This window comes from Saimiri boliviensis, chromosome 10 (assembly GCF_048565385.1).
Source record: "Saimiri boliviensis isolate mSaiBol1 chromosome 10, mSaiBol1.pri, whole genome shotgun sequence".
In the NCBI taxonomy this organism is placed as follows: domain Eukaryota; kingdom Metazoa; phylum Chordata; class Mammalia; order Primates; family Cebidae; genus Saimiri; species Saimiri boliviensis.
The window spans coordinates 49,791,764-49,817,131 of NC_133458.1; the positions used below are offsets into that span (position 1 = coordinate 49,791,764).

General features: G+C 39.4%; 1 protein-coding gene across 6 annotated transcripts in view; it reads right to left on the reverse strand.

Annotated features, from left to right (window-relative positions):
* PIK3CG (phosphatidylinositol-4,5-bisphosphate 3-kinase catalytic subunit gamma) overlaps nt 1-24,562 on the reverse strand; it is a 46,316-nt gene extending 21,754 nt beyond the window's left edge. The window contains exons 1-10 of one of the 6 annotated variants that reach the window (XM_003921104.3): nt 24,504-24,562; nt 20,229-22,235; nt 17,207-17,272; nt 16,870-17,095; nt 15,050-15,153; nt 11,154-11,300; nt 8,406-8,496; nt 7,475-7,605; nt 6,374-6,485; nt 4,327-4,484 (exon numbers count right to left, since the gene is read on the reverse strand). In XM_003921104.3, the coding sequence (XP_003921153.1) occupies nt 4,327-4,484; nt 6,374-6,485; nt 7,475-7,605; nt 8,406-8,496; nt 11,154-11,300; nt 15,050-15,153; nt 16,870-17,095; nt 17,207-17,272; nt 20,229-22,223 (3,030 nt within the window). In that variant the 5' untranslated portion in view covers nt 22,224-22,235; nt 24,504-24,562. The other 5 variants (XM_003921105.4, XM_074379249.1, XM_074379248.1 and 2 more) reach the window with 5 other exon arrangements.
* Between the last annotated feature and the right edge of the window lie 806 nt (nt 24,563-25,368).

The window sequence follows — 25,368 nt, forward strand, 5'->3', positions numbered from 1 at the left end:
TTATGCTCAGATCACAGGGCAGCACAGAGCATTCTGGGAAGAAGGCAGTGGATAGCTGGGATCGGGGAAGATGTAGAGGAAGGGCACAGTGATGAGGGAGCAAGTGAGGGGGATAGTGTGGGGTGAGGCTGGAGGGGTAGGGCCTCCTCACACAGGGCCTTGCAGGTCAAGCTTGGATATTTAGAATTTTTTTTTTCTTTTTTAGACAGAGTCTCACTCCTTGCTAGGATAGAGTACAGTGGCTCGATCTCAGCTCACTGCAACCTCTGCCTCTCTGGTTCAAGCGATTCTCCTGCCTCAGCCTCCCTAGTAGCTGGGATTACAGGCACGCACCACCATGCCCAGCTAATTTTTGTATTTTTAGTAGAGACGGGGTTTCACCATGTTGGGCAGGATGGTCTCGATCTCTTGCCCTTGTGATCTGCTTGCCTCCGCATCCCAAAGTGCTGAGATTACAGCTGTGAGCCACTGTGCATGGCCAGATATTTATATTTAATTCAAAATGACACACTACCATTCCATGGATGTTAATCAGCCTCACTCAGTTTGAAGAGATGAACATTATATCTATTTCTTAAGTTCAGTTTTTAAGCAAATGCTGATTAATTTGCAATCTTCTAAGAGACTAAACAGTTAACGAAGGAGGAATTTTTAAATGTTGACAGTATTATCTTTGGAGAGCAGAATAACGGATTTTTATCTTTTGGTATTTTTAATATTTTGCTGGCTCTTGATTTTAATAAACAGCATTTACTAGTTTAAAAATTAAAAAAACCCAACATATTCTCACGTTAAAAAATTAGAAGCCAAATTTCATTTGCCAATGATATAAATATATTTGTCTATTATATATATTCTATAACTGTTCAGTGAAATTTAAAATAATGTGGCCTAGAATAAATTACCAATGAGTAAAAACTGTTTTCTTTTTTATTCCTTCCATAAGGAAGAATTTTCTATGGAGAATTTACCAAAATGGCCGTTGTTGAAATGTATTTGTTTAGCCCCTGTGTGTAGCATGCTACTCCAAAGGCTAACATATTCCTTGGCTCAAATGCTGGGCGTTGGTTTTGTGTTTCTCTATCTAACTGTAGCCTGTTTCTGAACTCTCCCCTCTTCTAGAAGTAATTGTGACTATGGTCCTCGATTGAAGTAGCTCCCTTGGGAAGCAGAGAGGCGGAATGCAGTAGTGCTTCTTTCAGTTCCTCTTACTTCCCTGCTCAAGCCACTAGTTAGGTGTGTTTTTCTTTGTGGACCAGGTTTACCTCACCCTTAACAAAAAAGTGGGTCAACTTTTCTCCACTGTTCCTAACAGGTTATTCAAACATGCAGCATGTATTAGTTAACCTCATCAATTCAAAATAAGCGATTCACTGGAAATGAGGATGCCTTTAATTCAAAATGCAAATGTATACAACATTTCCCAGCTTCCCTAAAAATGGTAGCTTTATTATACAAGATTCTGAGACACTATTTGGAGAGTTTAGAGATGTGCTCCCGGATCTTGAAGAACTTCAATTCTTAAAGAAAACATAAAACCAAGAAACAGAAAATCCTTTTGGAAGGCTTAGCAGTATGTAAAAGAAAAAAAAATTATCACAAGGTCACAGTCAAATGATGAAAATATCTGCTGCCCATCTTTGTCAACGTGTAAACTTTGGAAATTCTGCATATACATAATTTAAAGCTGTGGTATTCAGGATTTTTCCTGTTGTGAAGGATGAGGGAACACAGGTAGACAGTGAGCAGAGACGGGGTGGGAAGGGGAAGCAGAACATGTGGAGTTGGAACTCCACTTGCTCTTTAAGCAGAGCATGCTACTTTGTGTTGTTTTATATATTACCTGAGATTTCATTTCAAAAATGGTTTCTCAACTTAAAAGTTTTCAAAGTTTGAAGACACACTGTGATGACCACAACAATGGCGGCTGCTGTTTATTGATTCTCTGCTGTGGTCTAGGCACTGGGCTAAGCATTCTGGGTATTTCATTTAAGTAATCCCTAGAAGAACCACGGGAAGTAGGTCTTATTATTCCTACTTTACAGATGAAGAAACTGATGTTATGAAAGGATGAATCATGATCATATATGTGGTTATTAAGTAGCAGGGCCAGGAATCAAACTCAAATTTCTTTGCTCCAAAGTCCATCCTTTCTACCACCATGTTACGCTGAATGTGTGCTGAAGGCTCCACGTGCACAGATTCACAGGCATCTAACATGTATGCCAGCACTCCAAAACACACACACACACACACACACACACACACACACACACGTACAACAAATGTACTAAAGTGTGTTGTTAGTAGAGCACACTGCCTAAACATTGCCTTAGTAAAAAAGGTTTAAATGGCTTGAGAAACAAGCTTTGGTCACTAAGGATGGAAAGATATTTCAGACTGAGAGGACAGACTGCGCAAAGGCCCACTGCAAAGGTTTGTTGCTTTGGGTGGAAGCTGCCGATAGGGGGAAGCAACCTCTCCCTGGCCTCCCCATACTGCAAATCTTTTTGTGAAAGAGTATTCTGAAACTTAAAAATAATAACAACATCAAAGAGAAATACGGCTGGGATTTGATGGGGTGATATGGGCACCAAGGGGTCTATGGGAATGTCGTCAGCAACAGGACAGATGTGCAGTAATTCTAGGAAAAACTGCTGGCAAAAAGGAAGAGAACATGTATACAAAAAGAAGGAGAGCCTGTCACTGAGGCCAAATTCCGTGTGTTTGTCTGATTCTTTAAGTTGCAGTTTATTGCTGCTCTGTTTGTCTGAAGCTAGTTGGATGAACCTCCCGGACAGGAGAGAAGAACTGAGTGTTTCCCCCCTTTAAATGGTGAAATTCTTCTAGGGTTTTTTTTTTTTTTTTTTTTTTGGAACCATTTCTCTGTTCCAGGAAGTTGTCAAAACATGTGATTTTTAATTTTAAAGAAAAACAGGACTGAAATGTGTCAAGTCCCTGGAAATAGTCTGAAACTCAATTGAGTTTATGCAGAAAAACACACACTAAAAATCACAAGACCATCTGGTCACAGAGATCTCAGTTTCTCTGACAACACCACTGGAACTGTGGGAGGGTAAGCCTTGTAATCACCAAGTGGAAAATCAGTCAGGAGAACAAGAAAGAACAGAGCTTTCAAAACAATGTACCCTAGTTCCTGTTCTACTAAACTTCGAGGGGCATGTCATCTCCCAAGGGTAACCTTGGACTCAAGAAGAGACTCAGGGAAAACAGAGCAAGTCTGAGATGTTGGGTGCAAAGCAAATCATGATTAAGATGTACTAAGGGAGGTGGCTATGTAAAGAGCACTCAAGGCAAAAGTACATATAAAGCAGTTACTCTTTGTCTTTGTTTTGTGTTTGTATTGCTATAAAATAGGAATATTACAGTAGTAGTTATAATTCTTCTGAATATTCATTAATAGTCATTAATTTTGCCAGTGTTAAATTCTCTTGAGTATTTGAAGTATCTGATAGTCAAAACTGGATACGGGCCAGAAAGGAATGAAAAGCAGGTGGAATCTACACCAAGCTTGTCTAACCCACATGCAGCCCAGGATGGCTTTGAATGTGGCCCAACACAAATTTGTAAACTTTCTTAAAACATTGTGAGGCTTTTTTGTGATTTTATTTTTTTAAATTCATCAGCTCTCTAGTGTATTTTATGTGTGGCCCAAGACAATTCTTCTTCCAGTGTGGCCAGGACAGCCAAAAGATTGGACTCCCCTGATGTACGCACTCCCTGGGAGATGGGCAGACTTATGCAGGAGTTTGTTTACAGGTGAGCAGGAAACTCTAGCGGTCTTAGCAGAATCTGTGGTCAAGCCGACAAGATTTCAAATGAAATCTTGGGCACTCTGCCTTATAAAAATGTGGTAAGCACAGGTGGCGCATCAAGAATTCATCTGTAGGAAAAACCAAGAGAAGCTCACAAACTGTGAGTTCTGAAAAATCTGTGTAAAATTTGAGTCTTTTAGCTAAGGGCTTGAATAGATAAATATCCAGCGGCTAATCTGCTCAGCAGACACCCTTCCTGAAAGCCCTCTTTAGAGCCAGCATCATCCCAGTGTTTCATATTTGCCCATACCACTGCTTATGAAATATTTCTCCTTCTGTTTGGTTTTAGGTGGGAGGATTACCGAAAAGTGTCATTTTGCACTTGGGGAAGGAATGAATGGAAGTAATGGGGGGAGGTAGGGTTGGCCACATCAGAAGAGGATAGGAGGAGAAGTTGGACTGACCTCCAAGCTGAGTGAGAGGTGCGGGCTGCAGGCACCATCTGCTTGGGTGCTATTCTCAGCAGGCGATGAAGAGGGAGGTGACTTACCTGAAATTTCTGGAAGTGTGGGCTTGTCTTCTTTCCAGAAGTTCCCATCACGAAGAGGAAGTCAGGGGTTAGCACAAATGGCACTCTCTCTTTATTAATGCCCAGGAAACTTTTGTAATTCCCAAGAATGTGCCCGAAGTCAATATGAAATAGGTTTCCTTAAGAGAACAAAGTATCTGACATCATTACAGTGGCACAGCACTTTGTTCCATAAAATAGTTTTTGAGTTGCCTAAAAATGAGTTATCTTGGGTTGAAAGCATTTTTTACAATGTTTTGTCAGCTTGTGGTATTTTTTGTCTTAGCAGGTGTGTGAAAGTCGTAGCCACAAAACATTCTTTGAACCAAGTATGTTTTTGATATCCTTCTTGTGTTCTTTAGATGACAGCCAGATGCCACTATAAAATTATCATCTCAAAATTATTCTTAGAAACATAAATTAAACTCTCTGGTCAGTATGTCATCATTGTCTCTAAGACTCTCTTATGCTCTTTATGTAACTCAGGATAGACTGATGTTTCACTCTGCTTGGGGGCAGGGGTATTTGTCTTTTTCTTTTGAGTAGCCATCTATGCCATATCACCCTGAATGTACCTAAGCTCATCCGATCTCAGAAACTTGGGTAGCATGATAGAAGCAGAACACTGTGAGTCTCCTTTGGGTCAATTTCTATGCCTACTACTATCACCATTACAATTATCATCATCTTATTTGTTTGGCCCTTTCTCATTTCTCTTGTACATAAATACAGTATCTCTCTTCATTCTCACAGGAAGTAAGCAGTCTGTCCCCATCTGATGCTTTTTCCAGACTCTACTGTTAAAATCGCCCAAAATCCTAGAGAAAAATCTCATGCTGTGGTGGCCACTACTGACTATTTTCAGAGTGGACAGTGAACCACGGAAGTGGAGTGGGTCAGGGAGATTTAAAGATATCTCTGAGTTCTTTCTGTTGCTTTTCTGCCACATCTGTCACTGGTGATCCCTCCCAGCTTCTGGGATATGACCCTCTCCTAGTTTCCCAGCTGTCACTCTAACTTTGCCTTCTTAAGACTCATTTCCTGCCTCTTCTTCCCTCACTTACACCTCAGTCCTAAAGTGAGGTGGTCTCTCTAAAGCAGGGGTTCCCAACCACTGGGCCATGGACCAGTCCATGGCCTCTTAGGAACTGGGCTGCACAGCAGAAAGTGAGTGATGGGCAAGTGAGCAACTTCATCTGTATTTACAGATTCTCCCTATCGCTTGAATTACTGACTGAGCTGCACCTGCTGTCAGATCAGTGGTGGCATTAGCTTCTCATAAGAACACACACCCTATTGTGAACTATGCATGAGAGAGACCTAGTTTGTACACCCCTTATGAGAATCTAATGCCTGATGATCTGAGGTGGAGTTGAGGTGGTGATGCCATTGCTGGGGAGTGGCTGCAGATACAGATTAACATTAGCAGAGAGGTTTCACTGCACAGAGACCATAATAAATCAATTCCTTGCAGACTCATATCAAAACTCTCTCAGTGAGTGGCAAGTGACAATTGAGCTGTATCTAGTGGCAGGCTTTATAGTGGCAAGTGAGTTGGAAAAAAAAAGTGTGTAATAAAGGTAATGCTCTTGAAAGATCCTGAAACCATCTTGCTCCCCCACCCCTGTGTGTGGAAAAGTCGCCTTCCAAGAAACTGGTCCCTTGTGCCAAAGAAGTTGGGGGCCGCTGTTCTAGAAAAATTGAAGCACCAGTGTCTCTACACAATGACTTCCAAATATGTGCTCCAGTCTGAAACTCCATTTAAAGACTACTATGTTCTGAAAGGAAGTGGGCGATGGGGAGTTAGCGTTTAATGGGTACAGAATTACAGCTGGGGAAGATGAAAAAATTCTGGGGATGAATGGGGATGATGGTTGTACAACAAGGTGAACATACTTAATATCACTGAACTGTAAGTATTCACTATAGTTAACTAACTGTAACTGTCAGTGGTTAATTGCAGCTAAAATAGTAAATGTTATATATATTTTACCATAATAAAAATTTATTCTGCACTAAATAAACTCACCTGTCTCTGTGATCATAATATTGTCATTGTGTCTGTCGCCTATTCCAAGAACAAAGGTGGCCACACAATAGCCTGCACAGGAATAAACAAATCTCTCCACTGCTGCCTGAAACTAATTAAAATGCATTTGAATATTAGTTGTCTTCTAACTACAAAAAGCAGCATGAATCTACAAATGACTTCTAAAAAGAGACTTTCTGGAAACCATTTTCAGAGAGCAAGTTAGCTGTGTCTGATTTCATTAGCATCGTATCTATAAATTGCCAACTTTCTCATTGCCCTGCTTATATTTTAGGTGAATACTCAGTGAATCACAATGGCAGGAGGAAGAAACAAGAGTCAAAGGGCAACAGTAATTTAATCAAAGGGTTCACTTCCTCTCCATGCATCACTTGCCAACTACTATACGGAACGCACGGTAATTTCGCTTCATTTGTGAACATACTTTGCTTGTGACCACTGAGAGCATGCTTGGGTTCACAGATCCACATATATAACAGATTAATAAGTTCCACTCATTATATTTACTCCCCAAAAGGCTGCTAACCATGCAAATGAGAAGTGCTAATCCTGTGCAGCAGAACTTTAAACGACAGCGAACAGCCTAACCACACAGCTTGTGAAGGACTGAGCATATGCACTTCCAAGGAATGGTGGAACTGACATTTTCAGCATCCATGATTTACCATTTAGATTACAGTTCAGCAGTAAATTATAAATTACTTTGTTGGGTATGCTGTATTTCCCAGGTACATAAGAATTTATACATGGTGACTAAATCTTTTGGCTGAACGACAAAAATAGATAGCCATAAAAAGCACTAACAGATTATTTTACAGAACCAAATTTTAAGCAAAGCATGCCTGATAATCAAAAGAGAAGCAAATGCTCATGGAGTCCTGAACTGAGCGCCTCTGTTTTATACAGATATGCTGTCACCATGGGAGAGCACTTAAAACCTCCATTATTTCACAAATAAAAACTTCACTAATATGTCAGGAGGCAAGAGATTGGCAGATTCTTTGAAAACGTGAAACCCATATTGCTATATAAATGACAACTTGTAAGGAGCCATTAGACTGGGAAAAAGCAAGAGCTCACCTTTTCTTCAGTAGGGGATTTTTCTTTGAGCCAGTGATTCAGGACTTCATCTTTAAACGCTCCCGTGTTGCCAACTGTGCTTTGCTGAATTTTGGCAATTGTTGTGGCATCTTTCACAATCTCGATCATTCCTACAGAAGGATGCACAGAGTCTGATGGAGATTGGGGGCCAGTGCCTGGCCCAGAGGAGAAAAGACTATGCCTTTGTTAAGTGAAGGGCAGAGGTTTTTTTTTGACTAGAGAGCTATTTTCCAAGTCTATGCTGGTGGTTTTCTCATGAGGAACAGAAAGAAAAGGAGGAGGATATGGAAGTTGTGTGGGATATGCTTTCAATATCCCTGAATGACAAGAGGAAAGGGCTGGTTTTGAATAGTAATAAATAAAAGCATTTGTGTGCTGAGCATATCCTTCCTCAGATGGCAATCTGTGCCTTTTCCTTTTTTAAATTACAGGGTCAAATGTAAATGGTTTTGTAGAGTTCTCAGATCAGAAACTTGAATAAACATATGTATGACTGAAACTAATTAAAAATACATGATAGTAGAGTGTATAATTGCTTTGATAATGTGAGTTCTGCAATAGTAAAATAAGTGACAGATCTTTCTATCTATTTTTAAATGTTATCTGTGAGAGAAAAGTTTAATGTGTAATGAAATGAGTTAAAGATTAGAGGTGGAGATGGAAAGAGGAGGGAACGGTTCTTACTAAAATCATTTCCATGTATAGTCACAAGGATTTGAATCATGCATTCATGTATTTTCAACAGATCTACATTAAATTGAGAGTCACATTCACGAGCATAGAAATGTTTTCTTCCTTTTCACATAGATTACAATTGTGATTTTTCAGTTAGTAAATGTCTACACTGAAGGAATTATAATCTTTTCAAACTAGCTGAGTGGTCTATTCATCTCCTGAGGTAACTACATACCTATTTTGTCACCAGTTGAAATGCAACCATATGGCAGGAGGCACAGATCCAAAGATTCAGTCTCCCAAATGGACTCCATGATTCGCAGAATCTGGCATCAAAACACAGAAATGTTTATATTATAAATATATATATATATATATATATATATATATATATATATATTAGCGTAATATATTTTTCTTTTCCCTTAAAAATAGCAATCATATTTAGTAACACAAAATATAAAAGTAAATGTAAAACATATAAGCAACAACTGTATGTTTATTGGTCAATCTGGCACTCTAAAGTTTTTCTTCTTTGTGAGCTTGTTAATTTTGGTTTCTGAAATGTACCTTGGGGAAAAGGGTAAGTAAATTTCTTTTGGAGTAGGATTTAGCTGTGGTTCATCACCTCTCTGTTCAAAATGATCTGCTTTAGTTGTGTCTATTTTACCACAAAACTCTAACATCCTTACACATATTTATCACTCAAGGGAACAAGCAAAGCAGCAGTAACTACAGTGATGATAATGAGAGTGAATATGTACTGAGTGCGGCTGTATGTGTGATCCTTGCATTGCCCTATAATGTAGACAGGATTATTATTCCTATTCTATAGGTGAAGGAACAAAGCCTTGAAGAGCTTAAATAACTTGTCCTTAGCTGCCAAACTATGTGCCCCAACAAATAAACAAAGTAGGCTGGGTATAATGGCTCACACCTAGAATCCCAGCAATTCTGGCAATTATCTGACTCATGCCTAGAATCCCAGCAATCTTGGCAATTGTCATAGTGTCTTTCACAATTTTGATCATTCCTATAGAAGGATGCAGAGTCTAATGGAGTTTGGGGGACACTGCCTGGCCCAGATGCAGAGTCTAATGGAGATTGGGGGACACTGCCTGGCTATGTCTTCGTTGATTGAAGGACAAAGAGGTTTTTTTGACTGGGGACCTATTTTCCAGGTCCGTGCTACTGGACTTCTTCCTCTTAGGAGGAAGAGAAAGAAAAGGAGAAGAATATGAAAGTTGTGTGTGAGGCTGAGGTGGGAGGATTGATTGAGTCCAGGAGTTCGAGACCAGCATGGGCAACATGGTAAGACCTCATCTTTACAAAAAATAAAAATTTCCAGGTATGGTGGTACACACCTGTGGTCCTAGCTACTTCACAGGCTAAGGCAGGAGGACTGCTTGAGCTCAGGTGTTTGAGGCTGCAGAGAGCCATGATCATGCCACCATACTCCAACCCGGGCAATAAAGCAAGACCTCATCTGTAACAAATTTCAAAAGACTGGGTGCATTGGCTCAGGCCTGTAATCTCAGTACTTTGTGAGGCTGAGGAGGGCAGATCATAAGGTCAGGAGATTGAGACTGTTCTGGCTAACATGGTGAAACCCCATCTCTACTAAAAATACAAAAAATAAGCTGGGTGTAGTGGCATGCACCTGTAGTCCCAGCTACTCAGGAGGCTGAGGCAGAAGAATCGCTTGAGTCCGGGAGGTGGAGATTGCAGTGAGCTGAGATTGAGCCACTGTACTCCTGCCTGGGCAACAGAGCAAGACTCTGTCTCAAACAAACAAACAAACAAACAAACAAAAAACCCTCACACACAAAGTACATAAAGGGCAAAGGCAAACTTTCACTCAAAATGAGAAGACCAACAGAATAAATTTTGAGTTTTTAAAGTGCTATCTTTGAACAATTCAAAATAGTCTACAGATTTATTTGAAATTTAATAAACTTGCAAAAAGTTTGATTTCTCTTTTTCTTTTCTAAAATACCTCCTGGACAATACATAGACCATTCCTGAAATGAAAGCAAAGCAAAAGTATTCCTGTTTCTATATTAGAAATAAGTAAAAACAGAAACTTAGAATTAGCTGGGCATGGTGGCGCGTGCCTATAATCCCAGCTACTCAGGAGGCTGAGGCAGGAGAATTGCTTGAACCCAGGAGGCGGAGGTTGTGGTGAGCCAAGATCATGCCATTGCACTCCAGCCTGGGTAACAAGAGCGAAACTCTGTCTCAAAAAAAAAAAAAAAAAAAAAAGAAATATGACCAGTTTATAATAGGCTACCTTTAAATCAATGTGATTTGTCTACTTTAAATAAACCATATTAAGTATTAGAAATTATTACATCTACAATACTGAACAACTGAAATCTGGAGAATATTATTTTACAAACTTGTGAAGCTAAAGTTTATCTAGAAATGTTAGAAAATATGAAAATAATTAGCACTGATGCATTCACCGTTCTCCTTCTGCCGTAATAATACTTTACTCTTGTCACTAACCTGCAGGATTTCTGTGGTGACCTACTTTTCACCTTCTCTCTCCTTCCCATCAAATCATTCACTTGATTTGTGTATGTATCCTCAGGGGAGATGTATCTAAAAAGAGTGCCTAGAAGTGTGCAGACATGTCTATGAACTAGAATCAAGTGGGTTCTGGGGAAAAATATGGCTATTTTCTATGTTACCAAGTTTAGAATGGTGTGCATAAAAAAGACATTAGGTGAGGCAGGTGTATCTGGCTGCCTGGGAGTGTTGGATATGCCTCTTGGACAGAAACATAATACTCATTAGACTGCATATCTGATAGTCTGCAGCCATGTTCCCCAAGTGAAAACTCTCTACTATGTAATATTTGATCATAATTCATCATATGAAAGAAGAGAGTGGGAATACAGCCAGTAGTAGAAGGCATGTTTTTGATGTAATACAGAATTGTGTTTTCAGATAATTGGAAACAATCTTAAAACTAGCATACCTGTAAAATAAGCATGTCTTGGCGCAGATCATCACCATGCTTAAAGATAATTCCAATTGTTTCCTTTGATAGGGCTGTAGGATCAGCACATTTAAACTCAAGCCACAGTGGTTTTTTCTTGGAAGCCATTACTTTACATTTTTCAATCTGTAAGGAAGCAGTCACATGTTCCCCCAACACAATGAATATATATGGTGGGGACACAAATTCTCTTGCAAAACATCACTATAAACAAGGACAAAGTCCTAGTTGGAAAATGATTTTCAATATTTGGGTAAAAATACAGAAGTTGTTTTCAACAAATCTTGAAATGCCATGTGAGAGTGAATTCACAACTCTTAAACCAGTGCCTCTCAAACTGTGCTCCAAAGAACCGCAAGAATCTTTGGAGGTGCCTAAGAGGTATGGCAGATCTTACCCTCTGCACGCACACAGAGCTCTGGCACTCCCACACTCTAATATGCAGCAACCTGGCTATTATATTTGGCCTCCTATTGAGATTCAATTTTTAAAACTAACTCTAATGCTACCACAATGTCAAAAAACACTATTATTTCAGAATCAGATGCAATAGGCTACATCTAAGAAGATGAAATTTAATAGAAATAAATGGAAAATCTGGTATATAGGTACAAAGCACCCTCCCCTTAAACCTCATACATCTAAATAAATTCAAGGTAGGAGAAATGTGGCTTGGCAGCCACTCACTTAAACATAAAAAAGTAGATGTTTCAGGCAAAGTTCAGTTTGCCACAGATCAAAATTGTGATGCAATCTTTTAAAAAAGCAAACACAATTTGAAGCTGTATTAATATGTCATAATTCCTATCAATCCCTAAATAATGGACAGTGGATAGTGTGTGCTTTTGCTACAGGGCCAGTTTGCTGGTAATTGTACATAAAATCAAACATACAGGGGAAGAACTTCCTCATCTTTTCATGTGGCTTAACTGCTACAGGAGTTGCTGCCCTGCCGTAAACAACTAGAAAACTATGCAAAATACAGAACACTCTTTTCAGACATTGAACAACAGGCAGGGTAGTTTCATGAACCCTGAGAAAAGGAAGACAAATGAAGGGAGCTCTGTAATTGCCCCAGATTACTACCTGGGGACTTTTTCTTGGCTACAGCACAGAGAAAGGAAATCCAGACTGAGCCCACAGTCCAGCAATCTAAATTACTGTAAATGAAGTCTCAGTGAGGAGAGAAAAGAGGAAGCAAAAAAAAAAACTGGCTGAAAAATTTCCAAATTTGAGAGACCATAAGCTCACAAATCCAAGGAGCTCCATAAACTCCAGCAGGCTAAACACAAAGGAAACCATACCAGGGTACATCATAATTAAATTGCTGAAAACCAGGAATAAAAGAGAATCTTAAAAACAGCCTGGGGAAAAAAAAGGCATGCTATGCAGACAGAATCAAAGATAAGACTCATCATCAGAAAACATGCAAGCCAGAAAAAAAAAATGCTACTGCAAGAAAAACAAAAAAACAAAAAAAAGTCAATCTAGAATTCCATATTCAGAGATAATATTTTTCAAAAATGAAAGCAGAATAAAAAGTGTTTCACATAAAAGCTGAAATAATTTATTGTCAGCAAACTTGCGGTAGAAAAGATGTTAGAAGCTCAAGAAAATCTGGAACTATGTAAGACAATAAAGAGTACCAAAATGGTAAACATGTAGGCAAACAGTTAAAAATTACTTCATCTATTAAGTCTGTTAAGCCTATTTTTAAAAAATTGTTTAGGGCAAAAGTAATAATATATTGTGGTGTTTATATTATACATAGAAGTTAAAATCATAATAAAAATAATGCGAAGGATAAAGGGGGTTAATGGAAGTATACTGTTACCCATGTAATTACATGTATATTAAGTACTTTGTTATTTAAACATAATCAAGAGTGTGTGGTATTGATGTAAGGACAGACATTCAGATCAGCGGAACAGAACAGAGAATCTAGCTGTACATCTACACATATATGGTCAGTCAATATGTGACAAAGGTGCCAAAACAGTTCAACAGGAAAAAAAAAATACCCAGTCTTTTTAACACATGGTGCTGAAAAATCTGGATATTGACATGAAAAGATGAACTCTAACTTTCACCTCACACTGTACACAGAAATTAACTCAAATTGGATTGCTGACTTCAATGTGAAAATTAAAACCATAACCCTTCTAGGAAAAAATATCTGCCACATTGAGTTAAACCAGAATTTCTTAACCTTGGCACTGTTTCCATTTTGGGCTGCCTAGTGTTTGTTCGGGGGGACTATCCTGTACCTTTCAGAGTATTCAGCAGCATCCCTGGCCTCTACCCACTAGATGCCAGTAGCATTCTCCCAGTTATAACCATCAAGAATGTCTCTACACATTGCCAAATGTCCCTTGGCAGACAGAGGGATCACCACAGGCTAAGGCACTGGATTAGACAGATTTCTTGGTTTTTTTTGGAAACAGGATCTTGCTCTGTAGCCCCGGTTGGAATGCAGTGGCAAAAACACAGCTCACTGCAGTATCAAACTCCTGAGCTCAACTGATCCTCCCACTTCAGCCTTCAAAGTAGCTGGGACTACGGCACATTCCACCATGCCCAGCTAATTTTTAAATTTTCGTAGAGATGAAATCTCGCCATGTTGCCCGGTCTGGTCTCGTACTCCTTGGCTCAAGTGATCCTCCTGCCTTGGCTTCCCAAATTGCTGGAATTACAGGTGTGAGTCACTGTGCTAGGCCTAGACAGATTTTTAAGATAAGACACTAAAAGCACAAACCATTAAAGAAAAAGTTGCAAATTGGACTTAATCAAAATTTAAACCTCTGCTCTTTGAAAGACACTTCTAAGAAATCAAAAAGGCAAGCCACAGACTAAGAGAAAATATTTGTAAAATGTATACCTGATAAAGAGTTTGCATACAGTTTATATAAGTAACTCTCAGAAATAAAAACAAGAAGGCAACCCACCTAAAAACTGGTGAAAGATTTGAATAAAAAATTTTCAGAAGAAGGTACTCTAATGGAAAATAAGCACATAGAAAGATAATCAACCTCATTATGGAAATGCAAATAAAAACAACGGTGATATACCACTTCATACTCATTTGAATGGCTAAGATTAAAAGGACTGATAATAACAAGTGCTTACTAGGATGTGGAACGACTAGAACTCATACACATTGCTGGTAGGAATTTAAATGTACAACTACTTTGGAAGAATAGCTTCTTATAAAATTATACACATACACCATCTGACCCAACTATCCCACTGTTAAACATTTACTCAAAAATGAATGGAAAATGAACTGTGGTATATCCATATAAGGCACTACTACTCTGTCATAAAAAGAAACAAATTACTGATACATACAATAGCATGGATGAATCTTAAAAGCATTATGGAAAGTAAAATAATTTAGATATAAAACTATATACTATAAGATTCCTCTTACTGAAATTCTAGAAAAGGCATTTTATGATAGAAAGAAGATCTGTTGTATTAGTAGAGAGAATGAGAGGAGAAAAGGACTAACTGCAACGGGACATGACAACTTTTTCTGTAACATTTCTATGGAAATGTTCTAGATCTTGATTATGGTGGTAGTTATATAAGTATACATTTGTGAAAACTCATTGAATTCTACATTTAAAATGGACAATTTTTATTGTGTATAAAGAATATCTCAAGCTGATTTAAAATAATATGGAAGGGAAATTGTCTGGTATTGAGGTTTTTATAACCAGTGATCAGGCGAGGGCTTAAGAGAAACCCATCCATAGACTCTACAGCTTCCCGATCTCTGCACAAACATTAGCTTTTAAGTATTGAACCCCAGCAAGCATGTTAGACATCTTCAAGACATAAAGACCACATGGAGACATCCAAATGATACCTACTGCCAGTGCTCCTGCTTTCAGTCCAGGATCATATGGAACTCTAAAGCTTTTGGGGAGATGAGAATTCTGCAGGTTTTCAAGCTTTTGTTTAAGTTGTGCAATAACTGTAATTGTCAAAAGTACACAAGAGTTATTTGACTTCAAGAAATCATCAATATTATCTATAACATTTTCTGAGAACACACTTATTCACAGCATTCTATATATTTGTTTTGGTGTGGAGCAGGAGAAAAGTGGATGGGCCCTGCCTCTGAGGAACTAGCCACATGAACTGGCAAGATACATCAGGCTTACTGTGAGCAACATAACCATGTATACCTACTACAGCAGGGGACAGAAATATGTGAATATATGTGGGATAACACATAGACACCAACACAATCAAGTAGAGAAGAATGCTCTGAGGGTAATATTAAGGAATTAACACTGCGGTTTTATTTCCAGAATGTGAAACTTAAACATCTGATTTGAGGAACAGACAGTTGAAGAAAATAATAAATGGAATTTGGTTAGGGTTCTGTAATTTATTTTCAAAAAAGGAACTTAGGTTCCGTAGAGTAGTAGAGAAGATGGATGTGACAATCTTAACATTCTAAAGGGAAACTACATGAATTAAAAATTACTAGATAACTGACAGAATGAGGGTCCATACAAATGTTTTCCTTTCTTAAAATACAAATAAAATATTATTATTACCATTATCATTTTTAGGAGGAAGCATTGTAAGAATCAAAGGGAGAAAGGAGAAATTTAAAATATTCAGAAGTTTAAAATACTGACTGAGTACATGAAGTGTCTATGTAATGAGCCATAGTGCTAGGTCTAGGTATAGAAAAATGAAAAAGAGATATCCTCTACATTCAAGGATCATATAGTTTACCAGGCCAGTTAAGGACTTTAATTTAGTGTAGTATCAATAAAAATCTATAGAAATACAGAGGAGTGACTAATTTTCCTAGGGCAGGGGCAGATTTTCTTAGGGTATGGATAGTATATTAGAAATCACTTGAGAGAGAAGAGAGGGTCTGTGTGTGTGTTTATTACCTTGACACACACACACACACTCGTCTCTTGGTCTCTGTAATGACTGATCCTGCAGATACCAAAACCTATTAATGCTCAAGCCCCTGATATAAAATGGTGTATTTGCATATAACCTATGCACTTCCTTCCATATATTGTAAATCATCTCTATATACCTATAATATCTGATACAATGTAAATGCCATGTAAATAGTTATTGTATTATACTGTTTAGGGAATAATGACAAGAAAAAAAGTCTGTACATGTTCAATGCATATGAAAATTTTTTCCCAAATGTTTTCTATCTGTGCTTGGTTGAATTTACAGATGTAGGACCCCAGATAGGAAAGAATGAACGTATCTCTATATATTACTCTGAGATATATACACGAAGAAATGCCAAAAATTTAAAATAGTCTCTCAACAATTCATCATTTTATAAGACTGAAAACTTGAAAACTATATGTGCATATTCAGAGATGTGAAGAAAAAGGTAAAGATTTGGAAATATCTAATCTTTGTGTATGCAATTGTTCTTAAAAATACATATTATATCTGCATAATGTTACTTAATTTTTCAGAGTTAAGAATATGTAAACACAAAGTTAAAAATTATGAATCTGTAAAACGAGAACTTTAGTGTGCTTACTCTATGCTGACAGAAGACTAAAAATTGTGTTCCTGGTGCCTTCGGAAGGATGCAACTTGGATTCCGGAAAAAAAAGAATTATAGGAACAATGGCATTTAGGGATGAAGGCATCTGGAAAGAGAACCAAGAAAATATAGCCACTGTACCTTGGGAACTGACGTCATATTTTTCAGCAGAGAGCGATTTAATATCAAGGGTGACTTTTTGTAACATCTCAATTACTTGAACTTGTTGGGTAAAGTCATGCAGCATGGCTGTGCCACAGCCCCTCAGATAGGCTTCCAGGATCACGGCGAACCTCTGCTGATAGTGTCTGGACTGGGCTATCTCACTTCTCAAGAACCAAAACAAAAAGTGACCGATTCTTTTGTTCTGAGGGCAAGTACAAGAAAGTTGAAATTATTATGACTAATGCTTTAGGTCTAACCAGTCAATTCTTGGCAACTTAAAATTTCATGCTATTATCAAAATGGAAGTACTTACTCTTAAACCACGCTTCAGCAGAAATCTGGCAAGGGCACTATCATGGTATGGTTCAAATTTCACAGCCTAAAGGAAGAAGATATTGGCATTTGTAGGACTGTACTCTATGTTGTTAAATCAGGGAAAAGGAAATGGAGAAGAACTGGTATTCTGCTTTAGTGAGTCTTCATGGCTAGAAAAATGAAAATCTTAACAGTCACTTAAGTTTAATCCTCTCTTTCAGAAGATACTTAGGACCAGACTGAACCACTTACTTAAGATCATAGAGCAGCCAATGACATAAGCAGGATAAGAGGCTGAAACTCTTGACTCATAGTCATGTGCTGTTGGTAAATTCAAAGGTGGAGAGGTGAGGGAATTTGCTCTAATTAGATCTTACTGGTTTTGCTGGAAGGGTAGAGAGGAAAGATGGAGACACTGTAACAAATCTATAGAGTGGAAGGTAAGAGAGGATGTGAGAAAGAAAATGGACAGCGGGAGATACAGTATAATACACATAAGGAGAAAAATATTCATTAGATGGGACGATCCTAAAAGCCCTGTAACTTCCCTTTTTGGCATATCACTGGCAAGTTACTGTATGGTCTCATAGGTTCTTAACTACAAGTAAACAGTGGGTCTAGGTCAATCTACACAGAGCAATCACTACGCCCTGCCACGATTTGGTGTGTACAGAGCTTCCTGTCCAAAAGTCCGATTTTATGTTTTCTTAAGTATAATTTGATCTTCATTTTTAGTGTTTAGTCATTTTCATATCATTGGGCTGATGTTAGAGAATATTGACTTGGTACAGCTCCATTACTGAACAGGAAGAACCAATAAAATTGGTAAAAACACAAATATTTTGAGTGCATGGGTGTTTCATTGTTCTCTGTGCTTTTCTGAGGTTTGAAATAGTTCCTAATTTCAAAAGCAGCAACACTAACAAACATTGTTCAGATTATTGTAAAAGCATGTATAGAGGATAGATGTCATATGTATACATGAAGAGAGACTTAATATTAAATACCTCAGAGTATGCTCTTTATGAATAGAAATGGCATATCCTTTTTTCTTGAGGAATGGAAGAAATTCCCATTCTAGTTTATATTTTAGGAATGGGGGCTTCTTGGAAGGATTTACAATTCCTCCTCTGGTGTTCCAGTTTGGAAATGATCAATAGTGACTTCACCATGTTTCAATTATATATATAGTGTTTACAAAAATGCTTTTCAAAGATAGTGTGAAATAGGTGCCACTGTAGCTGCATCAAAGGGCTTAATTCTGAGAATGTGGTCATTTAGCCACCAGTACTCATTTTTGAAATGTTTTAAGTTTCTAACCCAGATGTGAGTCTTTCTGACCTTCTTCAGGTTTCACTTCTGTAAAGACAGTACAGATCTCAACTAGGAGACCATTTTAATCAGGAATGAGTCATATAGCCATAGCTGAACATGTCTCAAGTAGTTTTACAAATGACTACTCTTCTTCAGATTTAAGACCACAAATTCAATGTTAATATTATTTATTGACCTGTTTCATTTAAAACATTTCTAAAAAGAACATTATTCATTTTCCAGCTCTTTAAAGTTTACTTGTAAAAACTAATTCATGGTAGCCTTGGGATTTGCAATAGAGCTCATCCAAGTTTATGTTGCTTTTATTAAGAAGAGCTAGAAAACTGAAAATTCTTTAATTATTCTAAAATTGTTTAGTGTTATACAAATATCTAAACTAGTGAAACAAACTATTAAATATATTAATGGATGAAAACAAAGCCAAATGTAATGTTTCAAGTATCTGACTAACAGGAAGGTGAAGATTCAGAGTTCAAGTTGAGGCTATCCAAAATGCTTATCAGAAAACTCCAGAACTTCCTATAAATAATAGATAGTAATTAGACAGTTTAGTGTGTAAAATTTAGCCTGGTTAATTCTAAAGATCTCAGGTTAAACATCACTTACTCAGAACTCTCCCTGGGTCCCTTAATCAAAATTATGTGTCCTTTGGATCCCTGGACTGTTTTCTCATAATGTGGTATAGTTTACCCTTAAGTATTTGCCACAATTTGGTATTAAACATCTGTTTGTGTGTGTACTCACTTAATGCCAGTATTCTCAGTACATGTTGTTGAATTAATGAATAAATAGGTCTGTGCTCTAAAATAGCATTTCTATTCAAATTCATTTACTTCCTTTTCCTTGTCAAGCAGTACAATATAATTTGAGAACTGCTAAAGTGAACAGGAGAACTGTTTCCCCTTCTTTCTTTAAATTTTTAGCTAAACCTTAGAAAAATCTCTTGTCCTCTCAGGACCCCAAGGAATGTCATGAGAAACAAAGTAGAAATACATACAGTCCTATACCTGTCTGCAGAGAGGAGCTTTCAAGATTCTACCCAGATATGAGGTGTTATTCTGCGAACTGTAATAAACATAGAGAGTAAGACCTTTTCTCTCTAGCCCCAGAATCCTGACACTAGACTGATGAAGGATATGGTGGTGGGTTTGTGAAAGGTTTGGGGCAGTGAAAAGAGCAGGATCTGGAGGCAGACCTCCTGGGTTTGAATTCTGGTCTGCCTCATTCAGAGTATGTGACCTGGGGCACCTTACTTAGCCTCTTTGTAGCTCAGTTTCCTCATGTACAAAGTGCAAATATTAATTTGACTTCCATCATAGTTATTGGAAGAGTTAAATGAGATAACACTGAAAGCATGGCAGTCACTTGGAGTCACAAGGAAGCATTCAGTAAGTGGAATCTGTCATTAAAGTAATAAATGAGAACAAGTATTCCCACAGGGCCAATTCTCCTAAAAACGTGAAGTACTACTGTCTTCAAAACACTTGCAGCAAACCCTCCAAGACAGTAAAAATGTGCATCGAACAGTTTACTACTTTTTGAGGCCGCTTCATCAGATCTACTTTGGCCGATGATGAAGCTCTGAACAAAGGGCATTTGATGACAACTGAATGGGGTGCTTGTGCACATGCAAATAAATTCCTTTTCAGAAGGTTTCCATTGATAACAATACCAACACCCCCTACCTGGACCAGCTGTAGAAGGTAATGCAGAACATCATCGTCCTCCAGACTCTCCAGTTTCTGAACTGCAATGGCTCTTACATTTTCATCTGAGAAATTGCAGTCCAGGAGTTGCATTGTTAAGCCAACATCCAAAGCACTTTGATCCCAGACTTCCCTTCTGGCCAACAATTGGTATGTTTTGGCCACAATTTCTTGCTGTCCCCATTTCACCGAGCTAAATAGCTTAGGATATGCTTTTGGGTGCTTAAGGCTCTCATATCTAAAGTGCCAGAGCAATTCTTTGTCCTCTGCTGTGAGAGGGTTAAGTGGATCAGTGGCTATGATTGCCTCCAATTGCTTGCGAAGCTGGTTGGGCATTTCTGCTCGAACCCGGTCACCTTCCGGGTCAGGGGTGGGCTGATGCTTAGGCAGGGCTATTGGGTAGCAGTAATTATCCAGAAGAATGGAGATGGACATTGAGTTCTCCTTGTCTGGGTTGGTTGCAGATGTGAGTTTGTCAGCACTGAAGCTTCCTTGGTCTTCCCCCTTCCCGGATATCTGCCACATGTGGAGGACGTATTCTCCACGGCGCAGGAGGAACCGGTGGTCTATTAGCAGCAGGTTCACATAATAGAGAAGCTGAGCTTTGCCCTTGGACTCGGAACTGGGGGACTCTGCAGGGGCCTTACTGGACAGTGCTGGAGCTTTGCCACAGTAGATCTGGAGGTTCAGTAGAGCCCCTTTGGGCAAGTCTTTGATTTTGATACTGAACTCAAGCCACACATTCCAGAGCACCTCCTCTGTGAAGGGTTTGGGGCTGGTTCTCCTTTGGCAAAGGACTTGCTGTCCATGTTGGATGTTTGCCTCCACAAAAACTGTGAGGTCGGTGTTCCGCGGCAGGACCGGGATATCAATGCCTCTGATCTTCACCCTGAACTTGCGGTCACAGTCCCACAGGGACACAGTGAACACACTCTCATGGTCCTTGCCGTGGATGGTCAGCTGCTCATGGTAGCCAGTGACTCCCGTGCAGTCGTCCACCAGCGGCCACTCTTCCTTCCTCACCTCGTCTAGGGCCGGATCCGGAGGCGTGTCCAGCACCAGGTGAATCTCTTCTCCGTTCTTGAGGCAGTGCCTCACCCACTGGAAGTTTTTGATGGGCGTTTCGCCCACCAGGTACTCATCGCGGCCACAGACGCGCAGCACAAAATCCCGTTCGCTTTGACTTTCGGGGATATCCATCAGATACTTCTTCTTGGCCATCTTGGTGAAGAAGCTCTGCAGGATGGTGCCGGGGGTGTCGTCGGCCGATACCTTGATGGTCTGGCTGGTGGTGCTGCGGTGAATGACGATGAAGATGCAGTTGTTGGCAATCTTCTTCCACAGGTACTCCGGGAGGGGTTTGGACGTCACCCAGGGGTGCATGGCGTAGAGCCTGGGGTCGCGGCCGGCCACCTCCGCCATGCGCGGCGTCACCAGGCCGCGGCGCGTGAACTCCAGCTCGTCGTCGTGCACGTTGCTGACGTCGGTGACGTCATAGCCAATCAGCGCGGTGAGCTGCCGCTGGAAGGCCTGCGACTCCTCAGAGGGCGCACGCCGCTGCACCAGGTGGATCTGGCCCGGGCTCCGGTGCGTGGCCTTCCAGTAGCGCAGGCAGTCCAGAGTCTGCACCACCTGGTACTTGTCGTAGATCTCGTACCACTGCCCCTTCTTCTGGTAGAGCAGGAGGAAGTGGTCCGGGCCCAGCCGGTGGTAGAAGTCCGCCGCCACGCTGGTCTCCAGGGCGCGCAGCCATACCTGGGCCTTCATCTGCTCCACGTTGCCGTGGCCCGCCACGTGCAGCAGCGCCGTTTCGGGGCTCTTGCAGTTGCGCTGGCTGGTGGGCAGCACGAACTCGATGGGGATGAGCTCCATGGGGGACAGGCTGGCCGCAGCGCTGCGCGGCTTCATTCTCCGGCGCCTGCGGCGGTTGTCCTCTCTCAGCACCACAGGCTGTTCATAGTTCTCCAGCTCCATGCCCTAAGCGACCTGGGAGCGGAGGGACACAGGGATTTGTCACAAGAAAGGCATTTTCCCTTTTAAGTTTTTCTGGTGAGATGAGGGGAAGAGGAGGTATAAGCGGCAGACGTGTGCACAGGGACCCAGAGAGACCAAGGATTTTAAGCTGGAAGCACTACAGCCTTTCAAAGCGTGGGCTTTGGAGTCGGGCGGTGAGTCTTGGCCCCTCCAATTACATTCTGGGTCACTTGGGGGCTGTTTAATATCTGAGCCTGGTCACTTGGGGGCTGTTTAATATCTGAACCTGGTCGCTTGGGGGCTGTTTAATATCTGAGCCTGTTTCTCATCTCTCAGACGAGTTAGTAATGCCTCAGAGGGTGGAGGTGAGAGTTAAATAAAGTAATACTTGTTCAATATGGGTGACAGGTATCTGGAGGCTTATTGATTATTCTGCTTTTGTATACTTTGACAGTTTTAAAGAGTTGGGTAAAACACTCATCCAGCACAGCGTGTGACACGTTATAATGGCTCAGAATGGAAATTGTTCTTAAACATACTGAAACGTAGATGACTAAAATAGTACAGTTAAGGATCAAGTCCAAGTTTACAAGGTGCAACATGAGATGCCAGAAAACCTCACTTTGAAAACAGGCCCTTAACTTACTTCCTCTTTGTTCAGTCTCACACTTCTTGGAACCCAGACACTTCACCCAACTTTGCTTCACGTTCCCTGTTCTCAAACTGCCTGGGCCCAGGATCTGCTCCCTAGTCAATTTCCTGTCCCTTGGATTCATTTTTTTTTTTTTTCTAATTAGGAAAACTAGTCATTTCATTCATAAAGCTAAAAAATGTTGGAATTGGTAAAGTTACAGTCAAAACTGTTTGCACATTGTAAAATTTTGAATCATGGAATTTGTCAGTATTCTGGCTGTTATTGCTATATTACGGCAGTATCTTAGAAAAGTCACCCAAGACTGTACTCTCCTAATAGGAACATTTAAGTATTTTTAACTTTGTACCAATTAATTTGATCTGTCTCTACTTAATAGTGGGGAAGCCACAGGATGGAGAGCAGGATTTCTGGAATCCAGTGACCTTCCGTTTAGATCCCCAATCAATTATTTAACTTTTTTTTTGCTCTAGTATTTTCATTTTTATAACACATATTCACAAATTTATTCTCATTAACCTACTCTTTCCACAAAATTCAATAAGTACCTACCCTTCACAAAGCAATTAAGCATAAATGTGACATACTGCAATATGAAATCCTTCAAATAATGATTGAAATTGGAAAGGCATTAACATTGAAAGATGAATAGTTAGGTATTTTGCCTTTAATATTTAGTGTTACTACATTGTAATGCATTATATTCTAAACAGGAATCGACTATTGAAACAAAAAATGTTTCAGAAAATATCGTTTACTCTTTTAAATAACTAATGTTAGACTCACAACTACATTATTTCCTTAAGAAATAGTGGAGCATTTGATGTGTACCAAAAAAGAGAGCTTGACTAAAAGATAAGAAAGACAAATTTCATTTGATCCAAACTTATGTTAAATCTTGGCTTAACTTTTAAAACCGATACTCCCTCTCTTAAAATATGAACTTATATTTAGTACGTGAAACCAGCTGTCCTAAAGAACTGTCTCTTGTGGCTTAAAGCATTCATTTTGGTCTTTTGCTGCATTATAGAATAACTAACAAAGAAGAGAACTGTAAGATACATTGATATTGACACTAACTTGAAATAAAACATGTCCAAATTTAGGCAGCATATAAATACACAGCAATAACTTCTGCCTTGGTGATACCAAACGATCTTATAAGATGCAGAGGAAAACAGGCTGACTAATACTCACTGGTTTCCTTCATGGTTGAGCTATGAAGCTTTCTCCTTTTATGAGAAGATGTTGGAAACACTGTAAGTACAGTAATCTTTAAGCATGCACTTGTAGGAATATGAAGCCTGGCTGCCGTGCCTTCCCTTTTCCTCCCCAAACAAAAACAAAGATCTGATGCACCTGCAAAACTATTGCCGGAACCTAGTGGATATCCACAACACAGGTTGGACTAGACAATGAAACACAGACATTCAGTGGTAGTATCATCTCAAGAACCGACAACAGTTCCAGATAAAAATAATGTAGCCCAGAAGGAAGTGCCACTATTCCGAGTCAGACCCAACAAAGAGCAAAAAATAGAAGGAAGCAATACCTGATAAAGCAGCGGAGGCGATGATGCTGAAGGATCATTTGTTTAATTTTTGAAAACAAAACAAATTCAAACCTACCCAGTGTGCCTCTAAACTCTTCCGCTTTTCTGGGGCTCCCTTCATATCCAGATGCAGAGGAAGTGTTGCAGTTACCAGGAAGGAAGTTTTAACCAAGTTGATTATACGTGTGATTGCTCATTTTAAAAGTGTCAGAAATGCATTTCCTGTTTTAGCATAGAGAGGGCAAGAGTATGAGACTGAGCAGTGTTTACCATGGTTTTTTTTTCTTTTTCTTTTTTTTTTTTAACTCTTTGAACTAATTTTTCAAAAGTTGCGATACTGAGACAAAATGACATAAATCCAAACCAAAAATATCCATTATGAGACATAAACATATGATCTATCTTTGTAGCTAGCTCTAAGTAGAAGAAAAGGCCTGAGAGCCACAGTATTAGGTATACTATTAGGAAGACTTTTACCAGTCAAATTAAACTAATTCCCTTCCTGGGAATTCAAATGAATCCTTGTTTGTACACTAACTGAGGGGTGAGGGAAGAGAAACCTAGTCATCTTGAGGACTAAGTTATCAAGCTGAATATTTTTAAAGGCACGGTCTGGGAGCTCACTTCCTTAGCTTGGTGAGAGCTTTCTCTATTTTTTCAGAGCATTTGGGGCCTAAAATATCACTGGCTCAGACTGAAAGTACTGCAGCATGTGCATGTGTATGTATATAAATGTGACATACTGCAGTATGTAACCCTTCAAATAATGGTTGAAATGCTAAAAGTATTAAAATTGAAAGATGAATAATAAGGTATTTTGATTTTAATGCTTAGTACCACTACATTGTAATACATTATATTCCAAACAAGGATCAACTATTGAAACAAAAGTTAATGCTTCAGAAAATGTCGTGTGTTGAGGATGGAACCTTACTGTCAAC